Source organism: Malania oleifera, chromosome 5, assembly GCF_029873635.1.
Source record: "Malania oleifera isolate guangnan ecotype guangnan chromosome 5, ASM2987363v1, whole genome shotgun sequence".
Lineage (NCBI taxonomy): Eukaryota > Viridiplantae > Streptophyta > Magnoliopsida > Santalales > Ximeniaceae > Malania > Malania oleifera.
The window spans coordinates 6,185,587-6,208,727 of NC_080421.1; the positions used below are offsets into that span (position 1 = coordinate 6,185,587).

Here is a 23,141-nt window from a genome sequence, read left to right on the forward strand (position 1 = left end):
GGCGGTCTCAGTCTTCTTCTCTCCTTCGATGTGGGACTCTTCCTTTGTCGCTTTCCCAGCCCTTCTCGACGCTTCTCGACCTTCGCATCCTTGCGCAGGACCATGCTCTTCCAATGGACCATATGCGTGCTTGCGCAAAGATACCCAGATAGATTTTTCGTTCGTTTGCTGAATGGAGCAGCGACTAGGATCCCTCCCTCTCCCTTTCTGTTTGGTTGGTGAGATTTTCTTTTTCTCCGTTACTCTTCGGTTTCGCTTTCTGTTTGGCGATAGTTCATCGGTTACCTGGCTCGCTCGTGTTGTGTTTCATCTGAATTTTTGTTCTCGTTGTGATTAAGCACAGGAATTGTGTGATTTTTCTCTGTTCCCCAGTTTGCTCGGCACATATTTATCATATTATCTTCATTTTCCCCTGTGATGCTGCTCTGTGGTAGTTATTTGGTTCCAATTATTATTAGAAAAAAAAAAAATGAAACAATTTGAATTTAGAATACCCACAACATTGAGTGAATGGGCTGTCGAGAAACTCAATTGAGTTTCTCCCTTCCTAATGACAAGATTGGTCAGTGTGGGTGATGAAAAAGAAGAAAAAAAAATTTGTGGCAGTTGACATTTTTGCCGGCTTCTGTTTATCGATTTTTTTTTTTCTTTTGTGTTTATCAAACTGAATCCAGATAACAGAGAACATAAATATTAAGGCTAGTGAGAACTCCTGTTTCTTTTCTGCACACCAAGTCATCCTACTAACTAGTTTGTACTAGATTCAAACGATATAGCACTCTTGATTTCAGGTACTACTTCTGCTACGATTTTTTCCCAATTACGCTTTTAAAACTCAATGACAGTAGTATGGTATAATTGTAGTACAAGAAATATTCTTGATCTTATGGTCTTTTTCTCCTCTCAGTTTCCTTCAATCTATTGGGCAGCCCTGCCTTTTATTTGGCCATGAACTCTCAGTGTAATGCTCGTATTATTATCCGTCATCCTACATGCCCTCCTAACATGATCCATCTCATTTACTACACTGTTTCAATCTTGTCGTATACTTGTTGCTCCAGATGTAGCTCATCTTTTCTCCTCTAAACTCTGTTCCACGAATATCTAGTCATCAAACTTGATTAGTTACTTGGTTTATTTAATTGTGTCGGTGTATTGAATTCTACTCTAAACTTATAACACTGTCAAGTTTTGATCCTGCAAGAAGATGGGGATAGTCTCCAGCCATGGGGTTGCTTGCTTGAATTTGAAATGTACATAACATTCAAAGAATCATTTTTTAAGGTACTATAGAATACTGAAGACATATACCCCAAAATAACTGGATGATTTTCACATACCAAATCTTGCCCTAACTGACCCAGCAATTGCCTGGTACTTCTGATAATCCTTTCAGGAGAGTGAAAAACATTATTCTGCCACATTCACAAAGCAGTATGCTTGTGAGAGTTTCCTGATCATGAGAGCAGATATATCAAATACCATAAATTTGGTGTATTTGTGATGCGAGAAACTGGCGTGAAAATGTAGGGTTATAAACTTTGAATACGCAGGTATTGTTTCATTATATGCTTTCCACACATTTAGTTCAAATTTATTGTTTAAAAATAAATTAGAATACGCAGGTACTATTTTGTTATATGCTTCATACACAATTAATTCAAATTAATTATTTAAAAATAACTTAGAATAGGCAGGTACTATTTTGGTTACATGCTTCAAATGTTTAATTCAAATTAGTTATTTAAAACTCTGCTTGTATTATGGTGATTGGTTATCAGAAAAGTTAGAAGGATTTTAATCAATTATTGTTTTTATTATTTTTTGGGCTGCTGTTGGGGGGGGGGGGGGGGTGGTTAAGAGAACTTCATTAAATGATCAGGAACAAATACAACAAGGAAGAGCTACAGATATTAGGTATTCTATATGTGACAGGTTTTTTTTTGTTATTCCAAGAATGATAGTGGCATGAGTTATATTAATTATGCCCAGAAAAAGAAAAAGAAGCGACGGCATTGCAAGGTTTCAAAAGGTCCCAGAATTTGAAGATGAATGCACAAAGGATCCTAGGTTGCAGGTTAGAAAACATTAAGTTGATTTTCTCCTACGGGGGACACATCAATGGTTTGACCATGGGACTTCTGTGTTAGACGGTTCAAGTTCAAACCTTAAAATGGGCTAGGGAAGAGTTTCAGGAGGGGGATGGCCTACCTCCCATTATGCACCACAGACCCTGATGACCTGCACCTCTTTCCTCCCTCCAATGAAAGAAAAAAAAAGGCTCAAGAGTCTGCTGGTCGACCCATGAGTTTATGTTCACAACATTACTGTGACCATTCATTTGATGGCTTTTTTGGGCATGTTTCTAGTACCTAACCACGTGGATGTGTTCAAAATTTCCCATTGCCCGTCCATAGAGACACCCTGTAAGATTATATCACATTTACTTCCTGTCTAATTTCTGTAAGTCTGCTTAAAACCTTATCATTTTCGCATTATCTCTGGTACCCCATGGATGTGTTTAAATTTTCCCATCACCTACTCACAGAGACATAAGATAACATCCCAAGATACTTTCTCTGTTAATCTGTCTACAGTTTACTTAAAACCTTACCATTGTGCCCTAAGGTTACATTTGGTTCACATAATGCCTATTTCTAGAAATAAAATGGAACTAATGTTGAAAATGTAAGAAAATTGTTTAGGGATTAATAATTTGGAAAAAGTCACTCATACAAAAACTTGTGTTACTCCCTCATGCTAAAATAGACATTCTCATGCTAAAATTTAGAAATGGTCATTCATTTTATATTCCATGTTATGGATTAATAAAAATTTTTGTATTGTCATTTGCTTTATGATGACAATACATCTTCTTTTATAGACTATCAAACTCGTATATTATGATCATTCTATTCCTACAAATAGACATTTGGCAAACCATACATAACCTAACAATATTCTCTAACAATGACTTTTTTGAAGGTGACTGCCTAATCATTAGCGAGTCAATTACTTTTGGAGACAAAGAGTTTAAGAGTGTGTCAGGATGACTTGGGAAAATAGCTTATGCGACTTCTAACTAAAGTTACTTTTTAAAATAAAATAAAAAAGGGTAAGTGAAGCTTGTTTTAGCTTTTACCAAAATAACTTATTAAAATGATGTAAGAAATTCCAACTTGTGAGGGTCAAAAGTAGAATTTTGCATAAGTTGTGCCAACCATCCTGAAGAATCTCTGCTGTTAATTTCCTGTCGCCTTTTCTCCTGTGCAGTTTCAATTATACTTTTCATGAACAAGTCAGAGCAGTTTATTTGGGTAGAATTATTATCATCTGCATCAACTGCTGAAAACTAAAAATGTCATTTCTAAAATCTGTTTTGGCGGAGAGGATTTTTTCTCTCTGCTCACCCATTTCCAGAGATGGGGGAGGGGTGGGGGGAGATATACACATATTTGGATAGGGTGTAAAATCCCAAAGAAAAAAAGAAACAAATGGTGAAAGAGGGAAAAATGAAATTAAGCAGGCTCCTATTAAAATTTTTGAAGCTACTTCTCTTTGTTCTTCATGTTTCAAGATTGATTCAATCGAGAAGTGAGATCGATGAAGGTGTCTTCGTCGCATGGAATTGTTAGACCTCCCATTGGATGGTTGAAGCCAAACTCTTCCTCTGCTCGGTTAAGCAAGTCCAGGAATGAAGGATGCTTCAAGTAAGATATTGGAACCACAAACCGCTTCTTCCTCTGGGTTTCTCCTACGTAAACCACTATGTGACCTTTCGGAATGCCAAACTGGGTTCTAGTGAGGAGAGACTGCAGTTTGAGACTATGCTTGGCACTAAGAAGCATGGATGGCAAACGGATACCCATGATTATATATTCTGTGAATTGGAGGGGAAGTTCACTGAAAGGATTCAAATGCTTTTTGTTGATGTAGAACTAGTAGTGTAAGTTCTAGCTAGCAATGTGATGTGGGTCATGTCAATTTCTTCATTCTTGTGTTTGTATTTATAGAGAAAGCATTGCAATTTGAAGAAGAGAGCAAAGCAAGGTCTATGACAATGCTCAGATGACTGGAATGCTGTTGGGTGTGCTGTGGAGGGACCCCATCCATTGAATGCTCACATGGCTTTGCTCATACAGCTCAACAAGCCCCTCTCTCTCTCACATATATATTCATGGCAAGTAGCCCCACATGTACCCCTACAAATAATCAAATAGGCAGAGGCAGTTTTCCACCACTGTTTCTCAAGAAAACAGACAGCCGAACACTGGAAAGCATAGCAATTGAATGTTAATGCAAGTAGAGAAGAAGACGATATGAGATTTAGACCCTCTACTCCAAGAAGTAAACAAAGAGTGACCTTTTGTTGTAGTCTTGTTCTGTCCGTGCATGGTTTTGTCTGATGAGAAATGGTAGGGACGCAGGTCAATTAGTCCAGCTGTGTTTGATAGATATTTGCTCAACCATATTGCGTTCTATCACCAATTATCTTTAGTATTTCTTGTTTTTGTATAAGAAAGAAGGTACGGCCAAGAGTACCTGTGATCTATGTACAGCCCGTATTTTACAGCTTGGTTTTTGGTATGTGTGCATGATGATCTGTGTGTGGTTGGGGGTGTGTAGTCCTGCTGGGTTTGATAAATATGTGGTATAACCATATTACGTTGTATCACCAATTATCTTTAGCATATCTTGTTTTTGTTTAAGAAAGAAGATACAGCCTACAGCCAAGAGTACCTGTGACCTATGTACAGCCCGTAGTTTACAGCTTGGTTTTCAGTACGTGCGCATGATGATCTGTGTGTGGGTGTGGGTGTATGCAGGCACACAATTATTTGTGTCATTGGTCAATCATTTATGGAAATCTACGGGGTACAGTATAGATAAGAGGCTACATTGACAGCTGAGTTTTTTAAATTACTTGTCTTGAGACAGCCAGCTGGATCTTCAAATGTTGGCATTCAACTGTCCTGAGGTTTTGTGTAGAGATGTAATGCCCCATTTTGCTTCTTTGAAGGGATGCAGATTTTAATGACAGGATATCCTCCTATCTTGATAAAGAATATCAAGAATTTTTTTCACATAGGACCAAATTTTTGGTAGATGGAATGAGGAGACAAATCAATGAAGTTGCTGATTATCTCAGTTTCTTCCAGCATGGTTCAAAGAAGAGATCTGAATATTTTCTATCGAAAGAAAAAGGAAGAAGGATTGTCTCTTGAGTGAAATTCTGGAACTGAAAATAACTTGTGGTTGAAGCTCTGTTTGATTGAAGTTCTTACCAAGTTACCATGGTTGCATATCTCTGTTTGTCATTTGACCCCTAAATCTGTATATTAAAGTCTATTTATCAACATCATATGTGGAATGTTAGCTCTCTCTTGGGCTGATGTTCAAATAATTATCTTTAGGATACAAGCAATGCAAAAGTCTTCACCTCTATGAAGCTGAACTTTCTGTGCTACAATTGCCTTGATGACAAGTCATCCATGTGACTGGGTTCTAGATTTTTTATTTTTATTTTTAGGTGTGGGAATTTAGGCTTGCAGTTTGAAGACATTTGAAAATTTTTAATCTGAAATGCAAACACTATAATCGAAAGTTTTTATACTGATGAAAGTGTATACTGAAGAAACCAAAACCCCAATCTGAAAGTACAGATAATGCATAAGCATTTATACCAATGATGCCTTGCTGATGTCCACGTGACTAATTTTTGGTTGCTTTGGTATATGATTCCTGATCACACATCTGCAAAAGCATGAGCCTGTTCCCCATTCTCCCATTTTTGTTAACAAATGATTGACCATGATCAATTAAGGGCTGCAATATAGAATTTTGAGAGATGAACCACCATTTTGAAGAAATTCTTGTTTCATTTGCACAAACTGTCCCCTTTTTTTTTTTCATTCAAGGTTTATCAACATTCTTGAAGAACTCAAGCATTTTTCTCCTTTAAGAACAAGACTTGTCCCGAGATGGAATGATGAAACGACCATAAATTTTTTTATTGCACTGCCCAAGGAACAACGGGGTGAAGAAGAATTGATTTGAGAAAATCACTTCTCATATTAATTTATATAAAACATGAAAAAAAAAATTCATATTTTGTTTTAAAGTTGAATGTCATTGAGGGGCTGTTTGGTTCGGTTCCCAAATAAGTTTATCATCTTGTGGGAGTATGTTTGTCCGCTTCACTCGTGATTGGAATATAAGATGCTTGTTGTTCCTCGGATGTGCTCAAATTGTTCCTTCGATTGTCCGTGTAGACACTTCTTAAGATTAAATCACATGAGACATCAACAATTAATCCCCCCATCTAATTCATTATGATTCCATATTAACGCTCTTTAGCAATGAGATTATTTAAAGCAATTGCCTCGTCATTAACTAGTTAGTATTTTTGGGGCACATTACAGTGCTATTAGATCCCACCCTTTTTTGTCCAATTCTGTTAAAGAGAAAGTGTCAAAAGCTAGTTGGAGAAATTAGTCAGAGCAGGATATCAGAAGAGAATTACTAGCATCTGTATCAGTCACTGAAGATCAACAATTTCATTTCTGAAATTTGTTTTGGTGGAGAGGATTTTCTCTGTGCCTACTGATTTACATAGAAAAAAAATTATATACACAGAAGTTTTTATGTGGGACAGAAGCCCAAAATAAAAAAGAAAAGGGGAATTGTGGGGGAGGAAAGAATGAATCAGAGGATCATGTCAAATCTGTGGAGGGTGCTCTTTGTTCTTTATCTTTCATGAGTGACTCAACCGAGAGGTGAGTTCTGAAAACGCATCTTCTTCGCATGGAATAGTCAGACCTCCTGTTGGATAGTTGAAGCTGAATTCTTCCTCGGATCGGTTAAGCAACTCCAAGAATGAAGGATGATTCAGGTAAGATATTGGAACAACAAACCGCTTCCGCTTGATTTCTCCTACATAAACTGCAATGTGGCCTTTTGCAACACCAACCTGGTTTCTATTGAGGGATCGTAGTTTAAGAATCTGCTTGGCACTAGGAATCATGGAGAGCAAATGGACGGCCATGAGTATATATTCCGAATTGTTGCAGAAGGAAGTTCACTGAAAGGATCCAAGTAGTTTATGCTGATGTAGAACTTGTAGTGGAATTGCTAGAGCCCTGTATGTATGGAAATTTTGGACCTGCAGTTTCTGGTGTTCATATTTAATTATTTATAGAGAAAAGGTAGTTGGATCATCAGTAGAGCTCAATGGGGTCTATGTGGTCTGACTGATGTGTAGTTGGGTGTGCTGTGATCCTCTTAGGGACCTCAGCACATGAATGCTCGCATGGGTTTGCCCACGCAGTTTAGTAAGTCCAATTCTCTCTGCTATCTCATCCGTTCACTGGCCAATGATGCAGTAGCCCTACATGTTCCCCTGCAAACAAACAAACAGAGGCATTTTCCACAGCTAATGATCTGGGTTTTTGCCTGCTGAGATGATGATAAAAGCTTTGGACCAACTACACAAAGAACAGGGAGACCATAGTGATAAATGCAGAAATGGAACCTTCAGACAGTGCTTTATTTGTAATATTCATCAATCCCTGCTTCCAGTCATTACCATTGTCAATCACCCCAGTGATTTCCTGACAGTCACCATGGTAGCTAGCTTGAGGAATTGTCTCTATATAATAAATTATTGTCTCAAAGGAGAAACTCTGTATAGAAGGAACACATTTGGTTTTGTTTAGTGTATACATGATTACTTTTTTTTTTTCCCAACTTTCTTTACAAATGGAGGGGCAGGGGTAAGGGCAAGTGAATTAAAATGTGCCCTTAGGAGAGGGCGACAAGTTACATGGCCTGCCCTTTGACACTCCTCACCCCACAACATACCTTAAAGAGAATTGAACTTTGCCTCAAGCATGGACATGATGAAAAACCAGCAGGCCAAATGTTTCGATTTACGAGGATCACAAAAGGATTAGGCCATTAAGAACTAGCTTCGTCTTCACTATCTTATCGTATGTTAGTATGATGCATGGAAAATAATGCCAACTAATGATGAGGAACCTGCACACTTCTTATTTTGAAACTGTTAATTGGGTAGGGATCGAGAGGCCGAAGTTGGAAATGTTGAGGTTGCTATCGTGGTTGACAAGGTTGCTACGGGGCTCGACATCTAGGCGAGTGACGGGTTTTCAGTGGCATATTGTAACAATGTCTTTCAATATCTCCACTCACTCAATACCATTTGAAACCAAAAACCTATTAAGAAAAAAAAATCAAAAAATTTACATTTTCATATTTGATTATAAAGAAAGTGAGAAATAAGACAAAAAAACATACTAAATTTATAATTTTATACACTTACAAGTTTAATTTTTAAAATTTTTTATTTTCAATAATATTTAGCATAGAAAATAATTTTTTTTCCTATTCCTCTTATTTTATCTTTTGCTTTAGCAACATTTTCTCTTATTTTTTTTATTTCTCTTGACCTTTTTCTCACCCAAAAAAATTAAAATTATTTTTGACAATAGAAAAAATATAATTTCAATATTAAATTAGCATATATTACAATACCCTGATATTTAATTGACAAAATAAAGTAATTAGCTTAATCTCTTGAACACATCTTCTCAAACCAAATTGCTTTTGAACTTACCAAACGGTATCATATTGCAAACTTACAGGCAACAATTAAATGGCATTATGAAAATTTTGTTTTCCCTTAATGGGAGGCTTTCAAAGAGAAAGCCCCCTCCAAAAATAGGCGTATGCCGCTGTGAGCGGCGAGCACACGGTATTCTTTAGTAAAAGGCGAAAGAATAGTTCGCTATGTGCTCACCGCACGGCTCCGTACCTTGCACACTGCCCACTCGTTTGGTTTTATATTCACTCTGCGTCGTCATCTTTCTTCCTCCTTTCGATGTGGGACTCTGGCTTTCTTCCCTTCTCCGCCAAACTCTCTTCCCTTGCTCGACTCTTTACTGCGCGAAATCTTTCTTTCTCTTCCTTTGGTTGCTTCGATTTTAGCTCCCTTTGTATGTATGAGCACAGCGATCCACTGCCATATGGTTGGTTCGTTGGCTGGATGGCACTGAAAGTAGGGTCCCTCCCTCTCTTATTGTTTGGTTGCTGACAATTTTTTGTTTTACTCCTAGGTTTTTCTTTCTGATTTGTATGTGTTACATGCTTTGTTCTGATTCTTTGTTGCCGTCGAGATTAAACACTGAAAATAAGAGCGTGCCTTTATTCTGTTCTTCCCCTGTGCTCCGCCACAATTTATTATATTATCTCCATTTTCCCTGTGGTGCTGCTCTGTGGCAATTATTTGCTTGCAATTTTTAAATGATGGTGTCAATTTGATTTTTTTGAAATACCCAGAACGTTGAGTGAAATGGGCTGCCAAGAAACACACTTAAATTTCTTCCAGTGCACCCTCATGACGCCCTCGCAGATGCCAAGGTTAGGCATCAATGATGTTAAAATGTTACAAACAGAAAAATGTGAAACGAAATAAATTTGGGTCTGTTAGCATTTTTGCTGCTCCTGATTACTCATTTTCTGTTCTTTGAATTGATGAGAGTCTGCATTCAAAATATACAGAATGGAACTAATAATAATAGGGAGAACATCAGTTTCTATGTGCACACCAAGTTTAGCAGACTGTTTGTGGCCGCATTCTTGGTTTTAGGGACTACTACCATTGTGATTTTTTTTTTCCCTTTGTGCCTTGTGAATCGGCAGGCTCCTCAGTTTATGCTCTTCAAACTCAATAGTAGGAGTATGGTATGTATTTTTTTCCTCATAGTTTCCCTCCATCTCTTGGACAGCCGTGCCTTCCGCAAACTCTTAATCTATTACTCATAACAATTTTTCTTCTCATCCTACATGCCCTCCCAACATGACCTATCTATATTCAATCGCCTCATCTGTTTCTTCCTCCAAATGTAGCTCATCTTTTCTCCTCTAAACTTCATTCCATATATAACTTGTTGCCACACTTGTTTAATTCCTTGATTTACTTAATTACAGCAGCGTGTTGGATTCTACTCTAAAATTGTAATGCTGTTAAATTTTGTTCCTTTAAGCAGATGATGGATAGTCCTTGGCCATAGGTTGCAAGCTTAAATTTCAAACATGCATGACATTCAAAAGAATTTTTTGCCCATATTCTAAAATAACTGAATGATTTTTGCTATTCAAATTTTACCCAAATTGAACTAGTACTTGCCTGGTACTACTGATAAATTTACTAGGGAGAGTGAAAACCATCATTGCTACAATTGCAAAAGCAGTGTCATCATTGAGTGTTCCTCAATCATGAGAGCGGATTTTTGAATATCCTAAATTTGGTGTTGTTAGATTACCACTTTACCTAAAATCATTGCTTGATTGTGCGTGAAGAGATGAACAGACAATGAGTAACACCCATATTGGGAACACTATAATTTTAACAAACCTACATTGAACTTGAGTAACAAGACTAGAACCTAGGACCTCCTAACAACCATGACTTTGATACTGTTATGATATGGATGAGATAAATACGAAGCACAGCGGAATATATATATACAACAAGTAAATGAAACACAACCAGAAAAAATAAGAACAACAAGAAGATTTACGTGGTTCGGCAAAGTCTGCATCCACGGAAGCAATGGCACAAGAATTTCACTAAGAAAATCTCAAAGTACACAATACACTTCTCAAATGATCACTCTCTCTATCAATATATGCCTAGAATGACATATATAATAGTCCCTCGGAGGTTTCCCTCCGAATACCCAACCACTCAACGTTCAAATTCAAAATTTAGAAAAACTGCTCACAGCCCAAACACATTCGTCAATGAGTACAGGGGATTCGTCGACGATCCATAGAATACCACTCGTCGACGAGAACAGGGCATTCGTTGACAAGTCCAGAACTCTGAGATTTTCCTGCACTCAAGATCTACTCGTCGACGAGTCCCTGCTGTGTTGCCCCTTTATGTTTTTCTTTTTTTTGTCTTCTTCCTTCTTTATTTAAGAAAACCAAAGTATAAAAGTCACATCTCAAACAACAATCTCCACTATGGCGATTATACGCCCATTAGGAGAATCCCAAAAATATGTCTAATTGCTCCACCTTGAACTTGAAACGCTTGGTTGGATTTGTCTCCCTTCTATCAATTGGAGACATGGAACAAGTCCAAGCAATGCTTGAACTTCTCAGAAGTAACTGATTTTGTCAGAATATCAGTTGTATTTTCAGACGTGTGAACTTTTTCCAACACAAGCTCACTCGAAGCAATCAATTCCCAAATCCTATGGAACCTCACATCAATGTGCTTGGTTCTAGCATGGTATATTTGATTTTTTGCCAAATAAATGGCACTCTGACTATCACAATGCAGCAGCACTCCATCTTGTTGTAACCCCATCTCTCTGACTAAACTAGTAAGCCATAAGACTTCCTTTGCAGTTTCAACAACTGTCATATATTCCGCCTCAGTCGTGGATAATGCTACTAGAGACTATACCATGGATTTCCAACATACCGATCCTCCTACAAAGGTAAACACATATCCCATTGTAGACCTTCCGTTATCTATATCTCCAGCATAATCAACATCAACAAACCCCATAATTGAAGGACAACCTTGTTGCTTGCCGAACATGATGTCATATCCCGATGTACCCCGTAAGTATCTAAGTATCCATTTGATGGCTTTCCAATGTTGTCTTCCTGAATTAGAGAGAAACTTACTTACCACGCTCACCGCATGAGCCAAATTTGGCCTCATACATATCATGGCATACGTCAAACTCCCCATAGCACTAGCATATGAGACCTTTGACGTGTTCCAGATTTCCTCATTCATACTTGGGCAATCTGCAGTGGACAATTTGAAATGATTTGCTAGAGGTGTACACACCGATCTTGCATCAGTCATGCTAAACCTCTCCATCCTTAGATAGCCATAATCTCCCTACAATTCTGTCACGACGAATCTCCATCCCAAGTATTTTCTTGCCCGAGTCAAGGTCTTTCATGTCAAATTCCTTATACAACAAGTCCTTAAACTGATTCACTTCAATTAAATCTTTTGCAGCTATCAACATATCATCGACGTACAATAACAAGAAAATAAGAGAACCATCCTCAAGCTTGTTCACTTATACGCAGCAGTCATACTCACATCTCTTGTAGCCAATCTTGATTATGTAAGAATCAAACCATTTATACCATTGCCTTGGAGACTATTTTAGCCCATAAAGAGATTTCTTCAACTTGCAAATTAAGTTTTCTTTTCCTAGTTCAATGAATCTTTTCGACTGTACTATGTAGATTTGTTCCTCCAAGTCACAATGAAAAAATGTCATCTGTACATTCATTTGTTCCAAATGAAAAACATAATGGGCTATCAACCCCAACAAAATTCTGATAGAAGTATGTTGGACTAATGGAGAAAAGATCTCATCATAATCTACTCTTCTTTTGTGAGTATCCTTTTGCTATCAACCGTGTCTTGAATTTCTCTTTTTTTTTTTTTCTGAAATTGCTTCCTTCTTCCTATATACTCGTTTGCAACCTATCGGTCTCTTCCCATTTGGAAGTTCCACCAAATCCCAAGTTTGGTTCTTATGTAGTGATTTCATCTCCTCAATCATCGCACCCATCCACCTATCTTTCTCCTGGCCATGCACTACCTCTTGAAATGTAGTTGGATCGCTGCAACTAGTAAGGAAAGCATAAGATACTAACTCTTCAAATCCATACCTTGGTGGAGGCCTGATAGTGCATTTGGATCTTCGTATAGAAATATCGTCGACTTTCTAGTTTTCTGAGCTAGAACTCCCTGCAACCATAGGACCATGATCATTTCCGTTGCCTTGAGCTTCCACTTCCATACACACAACTTGTTCATTACTGTCCCAGCTTTCTGGCTCCTGTTTCTGTTCATCATACTCTTGAGTTCGCTTCACCATAACCTTTTCATCAAAAACTACATCCCTGCTTGTTACGCCCCGTACTCGGAAATGGGACCCGGGGATGAGAATATAATCTAACCTGTCCCTGTATCCGATAAAACATCCAAAGATACAGTACAATGGATGAGGGTCCGCCCCCGTGGGGTTCCCAGGCACCCTAAACACATCCAATCACAATCATATACGCAGCAAAAAAAGTCATTTTATATAAACATATACAGTACCATACCAGAGTCTATACAAGAGCAGAACATGACTCTATCAAAACATACAAACTGGGTGCCCAACACATCCCAAAATGGCAACCCATCAAAATACAGTCCTAGCACTTACCCAAGCGCTAAACGCAGTACACCGACCACTACGCTCCCTACATCAGGACGCTAGTTCCGGTTACTCGAAGGACCTGTAAAAATGTACGTATAGCAGGGGTGAGACACCTCTCAGTAAGGAAGAACACAGGTTATATCGGTGTGTGACATTTGAGTGTTATCATGATACAACATACACGCAGTTAAATGCATTCCAGTACTAGTTTCCACAGTGCATACACGCACCTATACACATACACATGATCAGTAATTCTCGGTGTCGTCACACCCTTCGCCCCGAAGCCGGCCCACGACATATGGCGTTGGCTCTTAGCCAACCCGCGAACATGGTGCCACCGGCACATGGCTAGTCCCCGACTCCCATGGCATCGTACCGGCGCATAACTGGTGGATCAATACCCTTCGGCTTGATCTGCCGAAATAGGCTCATGCCCTCGAATATAGAGCCGGACACTCTTGCCCACATGGCAGGCGGTAAAATACATGCCCTCGGATATAGAGCCGAACACTCTCAGTACCTGGAACAATTTCGGAACCGCGTTCCTACTAGCATTTCAACAAATCACACACACATGCATGCTCATATAACCAAACAAACCACACCCATTTGGTAATCTAAATCATGGTTTTTCAAAAAAATATAGTTTAAACAAGTCAAGGCATGGTCATCCCAATATAACAGTATAAATCAACATATACATAGGTTTTCAACAAAACCAGGGATGTAGCCCGTCGCCCCCTTTTACCAAAATTGTAATAATGAAAAACCCATAATTTTTCTCGTTAGATCCCCCCAAATGAGTAGCCAAAACACACACAGGATCGTGAACCACAGTTCCACCGTGTCCGATTTTAAAAATAACTAATATAAACATAGTTCTCCTTACCTTTTCCCCGAAAAGCAATTTCGAACTCCAAGGTCCCTAAATAGCGAACCGAGTTTTAAAACCTACAAATCACAGTATAGAATATGCTCACAAGACAGTTATCTACAAAACTACCGGATCAGAATTGAAAATCGAGTCTTACCTTGATTTTTTGACAAAACCCGAAAATCTCTGAAACGAGATTCCGATCTGTAGAAATCGTAGAGAATCCTTCCACGATCCTTGTGGTAACTTCATATTTCCGATTCCATCAATGATCGGCGAAGAAATCTAGAAAAAGAGAGAGTAGGGAGAGTTCTAGAGAGAGAGAGAGAGAGAGAGATAGAATTGAGTTTTCTTAATAAAGAAGTAATGAAATTTCCTTTTTATAGCCCTTTGACCCGACCCACTTTGTCGACGAAATGGTGCCTTCCTCAACGAATCTTCCGCTGACTTCGTTGACGAATCTGAGATCACCGATTTTTCCGAGACTCCTCGGCTTCTCCTCGTCGACGAGTTTTTGAATTTCGTCGATGAGAAGAACGAAGGCTTCGTCGACGAAATATGCCAAATTCCAAATTTACTCATCTCTTATTTATTTAAACCCATTTATCATGATTCGGGTTCTTACAATCTCCCCTTCTACAAAAATTTCGTCCTCGAAATTTGTCATCTCTCATTCACAGAATCATACATACAATCACACACATATATACCACTCTTAAGAACACTGGCGACCACTACAGCGTAGTCCCATCATGCACATACATATACATACCCTCACTTATGGCGGAAAAATACCGTGGTTACATATACAACTGTCTCAGGAGTTCACAATACAAACACTCCCGACAACTAACCACCTATCCCAACCCACAGTAGGATCATGTACAAGTGCTCAAAACAACCGTGGATACTTCCGGCGTATTTTCGTTTCCAATTCCCAAGAAGCTTCCTTAACCTCGTGGTTTTGCCACAATACTTTCACTAACAGTATCTCTTTGGTACGAAACTTCTGAACTTTACTATCCAGAACTTGAACAGGTATCTCCTCATATGCTAAAGTATCCCCAATTTCCAACTCATTATAACTAATAACATGTGAAGGATCCAACACGTACCTCCTCAACATGGATACGTGAAACACATCATGGACCCTCGAAAATGCTAGAGGTAATGCAACTCTGTAGGCTACTGGACCCACTCGCTCAAGCACCTCGAATGGTCTGATATACCTCAGGCTCAACTTGCCCTTCCTCCCAAATCTCATCACCCCTTTCATCAGAGCGATACGTAGAAATACCTTACCTCCCACTTCAAACTCTAACTCACGGCGGCGAACATCCGTGTAACTCTTCTGTCGACTCTGAGCTAATCTAATCCTCTCTCGGAGCAAACCCACCTTCTCAGACGCCTGCTGCACAAGTTCAGGTTCTAACACTTGACGTTCACCAACCTCATCCCAACACAAAAGAGATCGACACCTCCGACCATACAAAGCCTCGAACAGTGCCGTCCCAATACTAGACTGGAAGTTGTTATTATAAGCAAACTCCACAAGTAGCATAAACTGTATCCAGCTACCACCAAAGTCTAACACACACGCTCGCAATATATCTTCCAATATCTGTATCGTCCTCTCCGACTGTCCATTAGTCTGGGGGTGGAACGCGCTGTACTAAAAGTAAGCTTCGTCCCCAGTGCCTCCTGTAAACTCGTCTAGAATCGAGAAGTAAATCTCGGATCTCGATCTAACACAATGGACGCCGGTACTCCGTGCATTCTCACAATCTCCTGTACATACAAATCTCCTAACCTACTCAAAGGATAGCCAACTTTCATCGGTATGAAATGGGCAGATTTCGTTAATCTATCCACGATCAGCCAAATAGCATTCTGCCCGTGAAGTATTGGCGGCAATCTGGTCACAAAATCCATGGAAATATGCTCTCATTTCTACACCGGAATAGGAAAAGGATGCAACGGCCCTACTGGCCTTTGATGTTCAGCTTTTACCTATTGACACATTAGACACTGCTCCACGAACTGAGCAATCTGCCTCTTCATACCAGACCACCAGAAGGTCTCGCGCAAGTCCCGGTTCATCTTTGTACTACCAGGATGTACCGTATACATAGAACAATGCGCTTCCTCTAGAATCGTCTTTCTGATCTCGTCATCGTTCAGAACACATAATCTGGTCCCAAACCTCAGCACACCTCCCTCAGAGATGCTAAACTCTGTAGCTAGTCCCTGCTGTACCTTTTTCCTAACCTCTGCCAACTTTGCATTACTAACCTGCGCGGCTTTCATACGCTCAAACTAAGTCGGTTGGATCACCAAGCCAGCAAGATAAGCCTGATGACCACAAGCTACCAACTTTATACCTGAGCTCTCCAAATCTCGTCTGATGTGACACTGAATTATAATTGCAGATACAGCCGTAAGCCCTGACTTACGACTCAACGCATCAGCCACCATATTAGCCTTCCTCGGGTGATAACTGATCGTGTAATCGTAGTCCTTAATCAACTCTAGTCAACGCCTCTGTCTCATATTCAACTCCTTCTGTGTGAAGAAATATCTAAAGCTCTTATGGTCAGTGAAGATCTCACACTGCACCTCGTACAGATAGTGTCACCAGATCTTCAATGCATATACCACAGCAGTCAATTTCAGATCATGCGTAGGGTAATTCTTCTCTTATTCTTTCAATTGCCGAGAAGCATACGCTACTACCTTACCCTGCTGCATCAGCACACATCTCAAGTCTTTCAGAGAAGCGTCGATAAAAATCACAAACCTGCCATCCCTTGAAGGAATGGTCAACACTGGAGCAGTAACCAGCTGGTGCTTCAGCTCCTAAAAGCACTGCTCGCAATCACTGGTCCACTCAAACTGGACTCCCCTCCTAGTCAATCGAGTTAGAGGTCCAGGCAGTTTAGAGAAACCCTCTACGAACCGACGATAGTAACCTGCTAGCCCCAGAAAACTCCGAACCTCCTGCACATTCTTCGGCCTTACCCAGTCGACCACAGCTTCAATCTTGCTAGGATCAACTGATATACCATCCCCAGTAACCACATGGCCTAAGAACGCAATCTGACTCAACCAGAATTCACACTTCTTCAATTTAGCATACAACTTCTCCCGCAAAATTTGTAACACTAACCTCAAATGTTCCATGTGTTCTTTCGTACTCCTCGAGTATACCAGAATGTCGTCAATGAATACTACTACGAAACGATCTAGGTACTCATGGAAAACCCTGTTCATTAGATCCATGAACACCGCCGGAACATTTGTCAACCCAAAAGGCATGAATAAGAACTCATAGAGGCCATATCTGGTCCGGAAAGCAGTCTTCGCTACATCCTCCGCTCTAACCCTCACCTGATGATATCCTGATCGCAAGTCGATCTTCGAAAAGACCTGTGTCCCCTGCAATTGATCAAAGAGATCATCTATACGAGGTAAAGGATAGCGATTTTTCACAGCCACCTTATTAATCTCACGGTAATCAATGCACATCCGCATCAACCCGTCTTTCTTCATAAACAATACTGGAGCTCCCCAGGGCGAAACACTAGATCGAATGAATCCCCTATCCAGTAATTCCTACAACTGCTCCTTCAACTCCCGAAGTTCTGTTGGAGCCATCCGGTATGGAGCTTTAGAGATCGGTGCCTTATTGGGCAGCAATTCTATCGCAAACTCCACTTCACGATCTGGAGATAAACCAGGTAAATCATTTGGAAACACATCCGGAAACTCGCTAACCACCCGAATGTCCTTGAGTCTCAACTCATCCCGCGGAAGTTCCTTTATACAAGCTAGGTACCCTGACATCTGTCCAAGAGTAGCCTCCTCGCCTGTAATGCCAACAGAATCTGTGGCACTAAACGCACACACTATCCCACGAATCCATACTCCTGCTCCCCAGGAGGTCTGAAAACTACCACTTTCCTACGACAGTCGATCACAACATAACTGGAGAACAACCAATCCATCCCCAGAATGACATCAAACCCCAACATGTCATATACCACAAGATTCGCTAGTAGCAGCTTCTCCTGAATTTCTACTGGGCAGTCTACCAACATCTTCCTACAGAAAGATACACTCATAGATGGCGTAGTAATAGATAACACCTCATTCATGTTTCGGTCTCAACCCCACACCGTCCCACAAAATTCACAGACACAAAGGAATGGGTTGCACCCGAATTAAACAAAACATAAGCTTTATTTGAAAGCAATAATAAGGTACTTGTCACCATGTTACCTGCATGCTTAGCGTCCGCTAGAGTAAGAGAGTATACTCTGGTCGGAGCTATATTCGTCTGAATGGTTCCTCGAGGTATCTGATTGCTCCCTCGATCCCCACTAACTGTAGGTACGTCTCGCCTCAATGCACGACAATCACGAGACATGTGGCCTGGCCGGCTACAATTATAGCAGTTACCCCAAATGACTAGCACTCACCCTCGTGCCACCTGTGACATCTGGTACAACGACCACCAGTTTGGCTCATCTGAGAATCCTGATGCTCGGTATTCTGACGATAACCCGAGCCTTTGCTCCTCTTCTTCCACGATCCCTAACGAGATCCCGTCTGAGGACCAGAAGGTACTGTCCTCTTCTTCGATTCCTGATCCACCTCGTCCTCTCGGATACCAGTCTCAATCACTGTGGCTTTATCCACCAACACCGAGAACTCACGGATCTGAAGCATACCCACCAGTCTGCGGATATCCTTCCTCAAACCCTTCTCGAACTTCCGAGTCTTCTCATACTTGCTCGAGATCATACATGGTGCAAAGCGGGACAGCTCTATGTATCGAGCCGCATACCCCTGCACCATCAACTCCTCAGCGCAGAAAACTCATCTGCTTTCGCATCACGTATGGAAGCCGGGAAGTATCTGTCAAAGAACACCTCCTTGAAACGGTTCCACGTTATCTTCTCAAGACCACCCCTCTGCTTCTCCAGCAGATTCACTGCAGTCCACCATCGACCCGCCTCCCCAGATAGTTAGAAGGTGGCATAAAGGACTCGCTGCCTATCCGTGCAGTGTAGGACCTCCAAGATCATCTCAGTCTTCTCCACCCAGTCCTCTGCTGTCGTTGGATCAGGTCTTCCAGAGAACGTCGGAGGATGCATGGGTGTGAACCTCTCAATGGTGCACCCCGCAGTAGTAGGAGAGCGCTCACGTCTCCTCACACTTCAACCGATCTCCTGTAAAACCTGCCTCGTCAAACCTTGAGGCACAGAAGGAGACTCATCACTCGCAGTCTCCTCGGAGCTACTTCCCAAGTTATTATCCTTGGGCTCCATTGTGCAACACAATAAGAATCTATCAGTATCCCTATAACACATACAGTTAACACAATGATCTACACTAATCGTGTTAACTACTCCTTGCCAGGTCTAGGTCTGTCCTATCACACCTACACGAAAGTCATCAATTATCTGCCCTGCTTTTACTGGAATCGTCACACCAGGAAAAACACGGAATACCATCGACAAATCTCAGTCTAGCAACCAAACAACCCTCAACCAACTCTACCCATATCCACATCCTATACTCTGGTATGCACTCATAACTAAGTCTAACCAAGTCTACAAGATCTAATAACCTAGTTAGCTCTGATACTAAACTGCTACGCCCCGAACCCGAAAATGGTACCCGGGGGTGAGAATGTAATCTAACATGTCCCTGTATCCGATAAATCATCCAAAGATACAGTACAATGGATGAAGGTCCAACCCCGTGGGGTTCCCAGGCATCCTAAATACATCCAATCACAATCATATACGCAGCGGAAAAGTTTATTCTATATAAACATATACAGTACCATACCAGAGTCTATACAAGAGCAGAACATGGCTCTATCAAAACGTACAAACTGGGTGCCCAACACATCCCAAAATGGCAACCCATCAAAATACAATTCTAACACTTACCCAAGCGCTAAACGCAGTACACCGGCCACTACACTCCCTACACCAGGACGCTAGTTCCGGTTACTCGAAGGACCTGTAAAAATGTACGTATAGCAGGGGTGAGACACCTCTCGATAAGGAAGAACACAGGTTATATCGGTGTGTAACATTTGAGTGTTATCATGATACAATATACACGCAGTTAAATGCATTCCAGTACTAGTTTCCACAGTGCATACACACACCCATACACATACACATGATCCGTAATCCTCGGTGTCGTCACACCCTTCGCCCCGAAGCCGGCCCACGACATACAGTGTTGGCCCGTAGCCAACCCACGAACACAGCGCCACTGGCACATGGCTAGTCCCCGACTCCCATGGCATCTTGCCAGCGCATAACTAGTGGATCCACACCCTTCTGCCTTATCTGCCAGAATAGGCTCACGCCCTCGAATATAGAGCCCGACACTCTTGCCCACATGGCAGGCGGTAAATACACGTCCTCGGATATAGAGCCGGACACTCTCAGTATCTGGAATAATTTCGGAACCGCATTCCTACTAGTATTTCAACATATCACACACACATGCATGCTCATATAACCAAAAAAATCATACTCATTTAGTAATCTAAATCATGGTTTTTCAAACAAATACAGTTTAAACAAGTCAAGGCACGACCATCCCAATATCACAGTATAAATCAACATATACGCACGATTCTCAACAAAACTAGGGATGCAACCTGTCGCCCCCTTTTCCCAAAACTGTAATAATGAAAAACTCATAATTTTCCCCATTAGATACCCCCAAATGAGTAGTCAAAACACACACAGGACCGTGAACCACAGTTCCGCGGAGTCCGATTTCAAAAATAACCAATATAAACATAGTTCCCATTACCTTTTCCCCGAAAAGCAATCTCAAACTTCAAGGTCCTTAAACAGCGAACCGAGTTCCAAAACCTACAAATCACAGTATAGAATATGCTCACAAGACAGTTACCTACAAAACTACCGGATCGGAATTGAAAACTGAACCTTACCTCGATTTTTTGATAAAACCCAAAAATCTCCGAAACGAGATTCCGATCCATAGAAATCGTAGAGAATCCTTCCACGATCCTCGTGGTAACTTCAGATTTCTGATTCCATCAACGATTGGCGAAGAAATCTAGAGAGAGAGAGAGTAGGGAGAGTTCTAGAGAGAGAGAGAAATAGAATTGAGTTTTCTTAATGAAGAAGTAATGAAATTTCCTTTTTATAGCAATTTGACCTGGCCCACTTCGTCGACGAAATGGTGCCTTCGTTGACGAATCAGTGGCCTCGTCAATGAATCTGAGATCATCGGTTTTTCCGAGACTCCTCGGCTTCTCCTCGTCGACGAGTCTCTGAATTTTGTCGATGAGAAGAACGAAGGCTTCGCTGACGAAATCTGGCTTTGTCGACGAAATATGCCAAATTCCAAATTTGCTCCTCTCTTATTTATTTAAACCCATTTATTACGGTTCGGGTTCTTACACTGTTGATCACCACCTTGTTTGTCATTGGATCTCATAGCTTGTACCCCTTTACACCCTCTGGATATCTCCAAAAAAAATGCAACGACGAGACTTTGGGTCAAACTTAGACCTCTCCTCACTAGATAAGTGAACATAGGCTGGACACCTGAATACTTTCAATTTGGAGTAATCTACTACATTTCCTGTCCAAACCTCTTCTGCCACTCTACCCTCTAATGACGTCTTTGGTGATCGATTCATCAGAAAACAAGTCATACTTACTGCCTCGTCCCATAAGTTCTTTGGTAGCCCTGCATTTAATTTGAGACACCGAGCCCTTTCAGAAAGAGTATGGTTCATCCGTTTTGTTACACCATTTTGTTGAAGTGTCCGGAAAATTGTAAAGTATCTCTTGATGCCCTGCTCCGCAAAAAACTCCATAAACCCGAGAATCAGCATACTCGGTCCCATTATCCGACCTTAAGTATTTGATTCTCCTCCCTGTCAGGTTTTCCACTTCAACTTTCCAAATCTTAAACTTGGCAAATGTATCTAATTTGTAATGCACGAAGTAAACTCAGACATTCCGTGAGTAATCATCAATGAAACTCACATAATACACATGTCTACCCTTTGATGCAACTCTAACCGGACCCCAAACATCTGAATGCACATAATCAGTAATACCTTTTGTCTTGTGTATAGCTGATATGAACTTTATCCTGTTTTGTTTTCTAAGAACACTAATCCTGTCAAATTCTAGTTGACATGATTTTAAGCCCTTCAATAATTTCCTCTTGTGTAGTTCTTTCATGTCGTGTTCCCCCATATACCTAAGGTGCATATGCCTCAAGACGATCTCATCTGATTCAGCATCTATGGCTGCAGCTCCACCTACAACAGTAGTTCCCTGCAATGTGTAGATATACCCATCTAGTTTCTGCCCTTTCATTACTGTCAGATTACCTTTCCATACCGTCAGAACTCCACCTTTGGACTTGTAATTAAATCCATTACAATCCAACGTTCCAAGTGATATCAAACTCTTCCTCAACTCTAGTATATGTCTTACATTACACAACGTTCTTACAATACCATCAAACATTTTTATCTTTACATTTCCTATGCCAATGATTTTACAAGAAGCATCATTACCCATAAGAACTGATCCATAATTCACTAACATGTAAGGGCTGAACCATTCCTTGTTTAGAATCATGTGATAAGAACATACCGAGTCAATTATTTAAGAGTCTGTTAGATTATCCGACCCCATTGAAACTGATAGAACATCACCGTCACTACACGCTAAACCTTCTTGTTGAATAACACTCACAAATTTTGAAATACCCTCATGTTTCTTAGAATATCCCTTCTTCCAATCCAGACACTCCGGTTTCACATGCCCCTTTTTACGGCATTTATAAAATTAGATTTCTTTCTTCTTCTTGAATTGCTTTCAGGATTTTTGACTTGATCCATGTTTGGATTTTCCTTTGCCTCGCTCGTTATTATCTTTTACTACAAGTCCTTCTCCTTCATCACA

At 40.5% G+C, this 23,141-nt stretch overlaps 2 protein-coding genes, 1 long non-coding RNA gene and 1 other non-coding gene across 5 annotated transcripts in view; 1 reads left to right on the top strand and 3 right to left on the bottom strand.

The window, feature by feature from the left end:
- LOC131154943 (uncharacterized) overlaps positions 1 to 23,141 on the top strand; it is a 26,534-nt gene continuing 3,393 nt past the window's right edge. Inside the window, exon 1 of one of the 2 annotated variants that reach the window (XR_009136706.1) lies at positions 1 to 218. This is a non-coding gene — a long non-coding RNA (uncharacterized LOC131154943). Of the gene's footprint in view, positions 219 to 8,412; positions 9,074 to 23,141 lie in introns of those variants that run through there. The other variant, XR_009136705.1, reaches the window with a different exon arrangement.
- Positions 3,335 to 5,529, bottom strand: LOC131154940 (auxin-responsive protein SAUR21-like). The gene has a single exon (XM_058107782.1). The coding sequence runs from the start codon at positions 3,867 to 3,869 to the stop codon at positions 3,573 to 3,575; it is 297 nt and encodes a 98-aa protein (XP_057963765.1). The 5' UTR covers positions 3,870 to 5,529; the 3' UTR covers positions 3,335 to 3,572.
- On the bottom strand, positions 6,523 to 7,136 carry LOC131154942 (auxin-responsive protein SAUR21-like). The gene has a single exon (XM_058107784.1). The coding sequence runs from the start codon at positions 7,043 to 7,045 to the stop codon at positions 6,755 to 6,757; it is 291 nt and encodes a 96-aa protein (XP_057963767.1). The 5' UTR covers positions 7,046 to 7,136; the 3' UTR covers positions 6,523 to 6,754.
- Positions 8,707 to 8,824, bottom strand: LOC131156902 (U5 spliceosomal RNA). Its single transcript, XR_009137166.1, has one exon. It is a non-coding gene; the product is annotated as a U5 spliceosomal RNA (small nuclear RNA).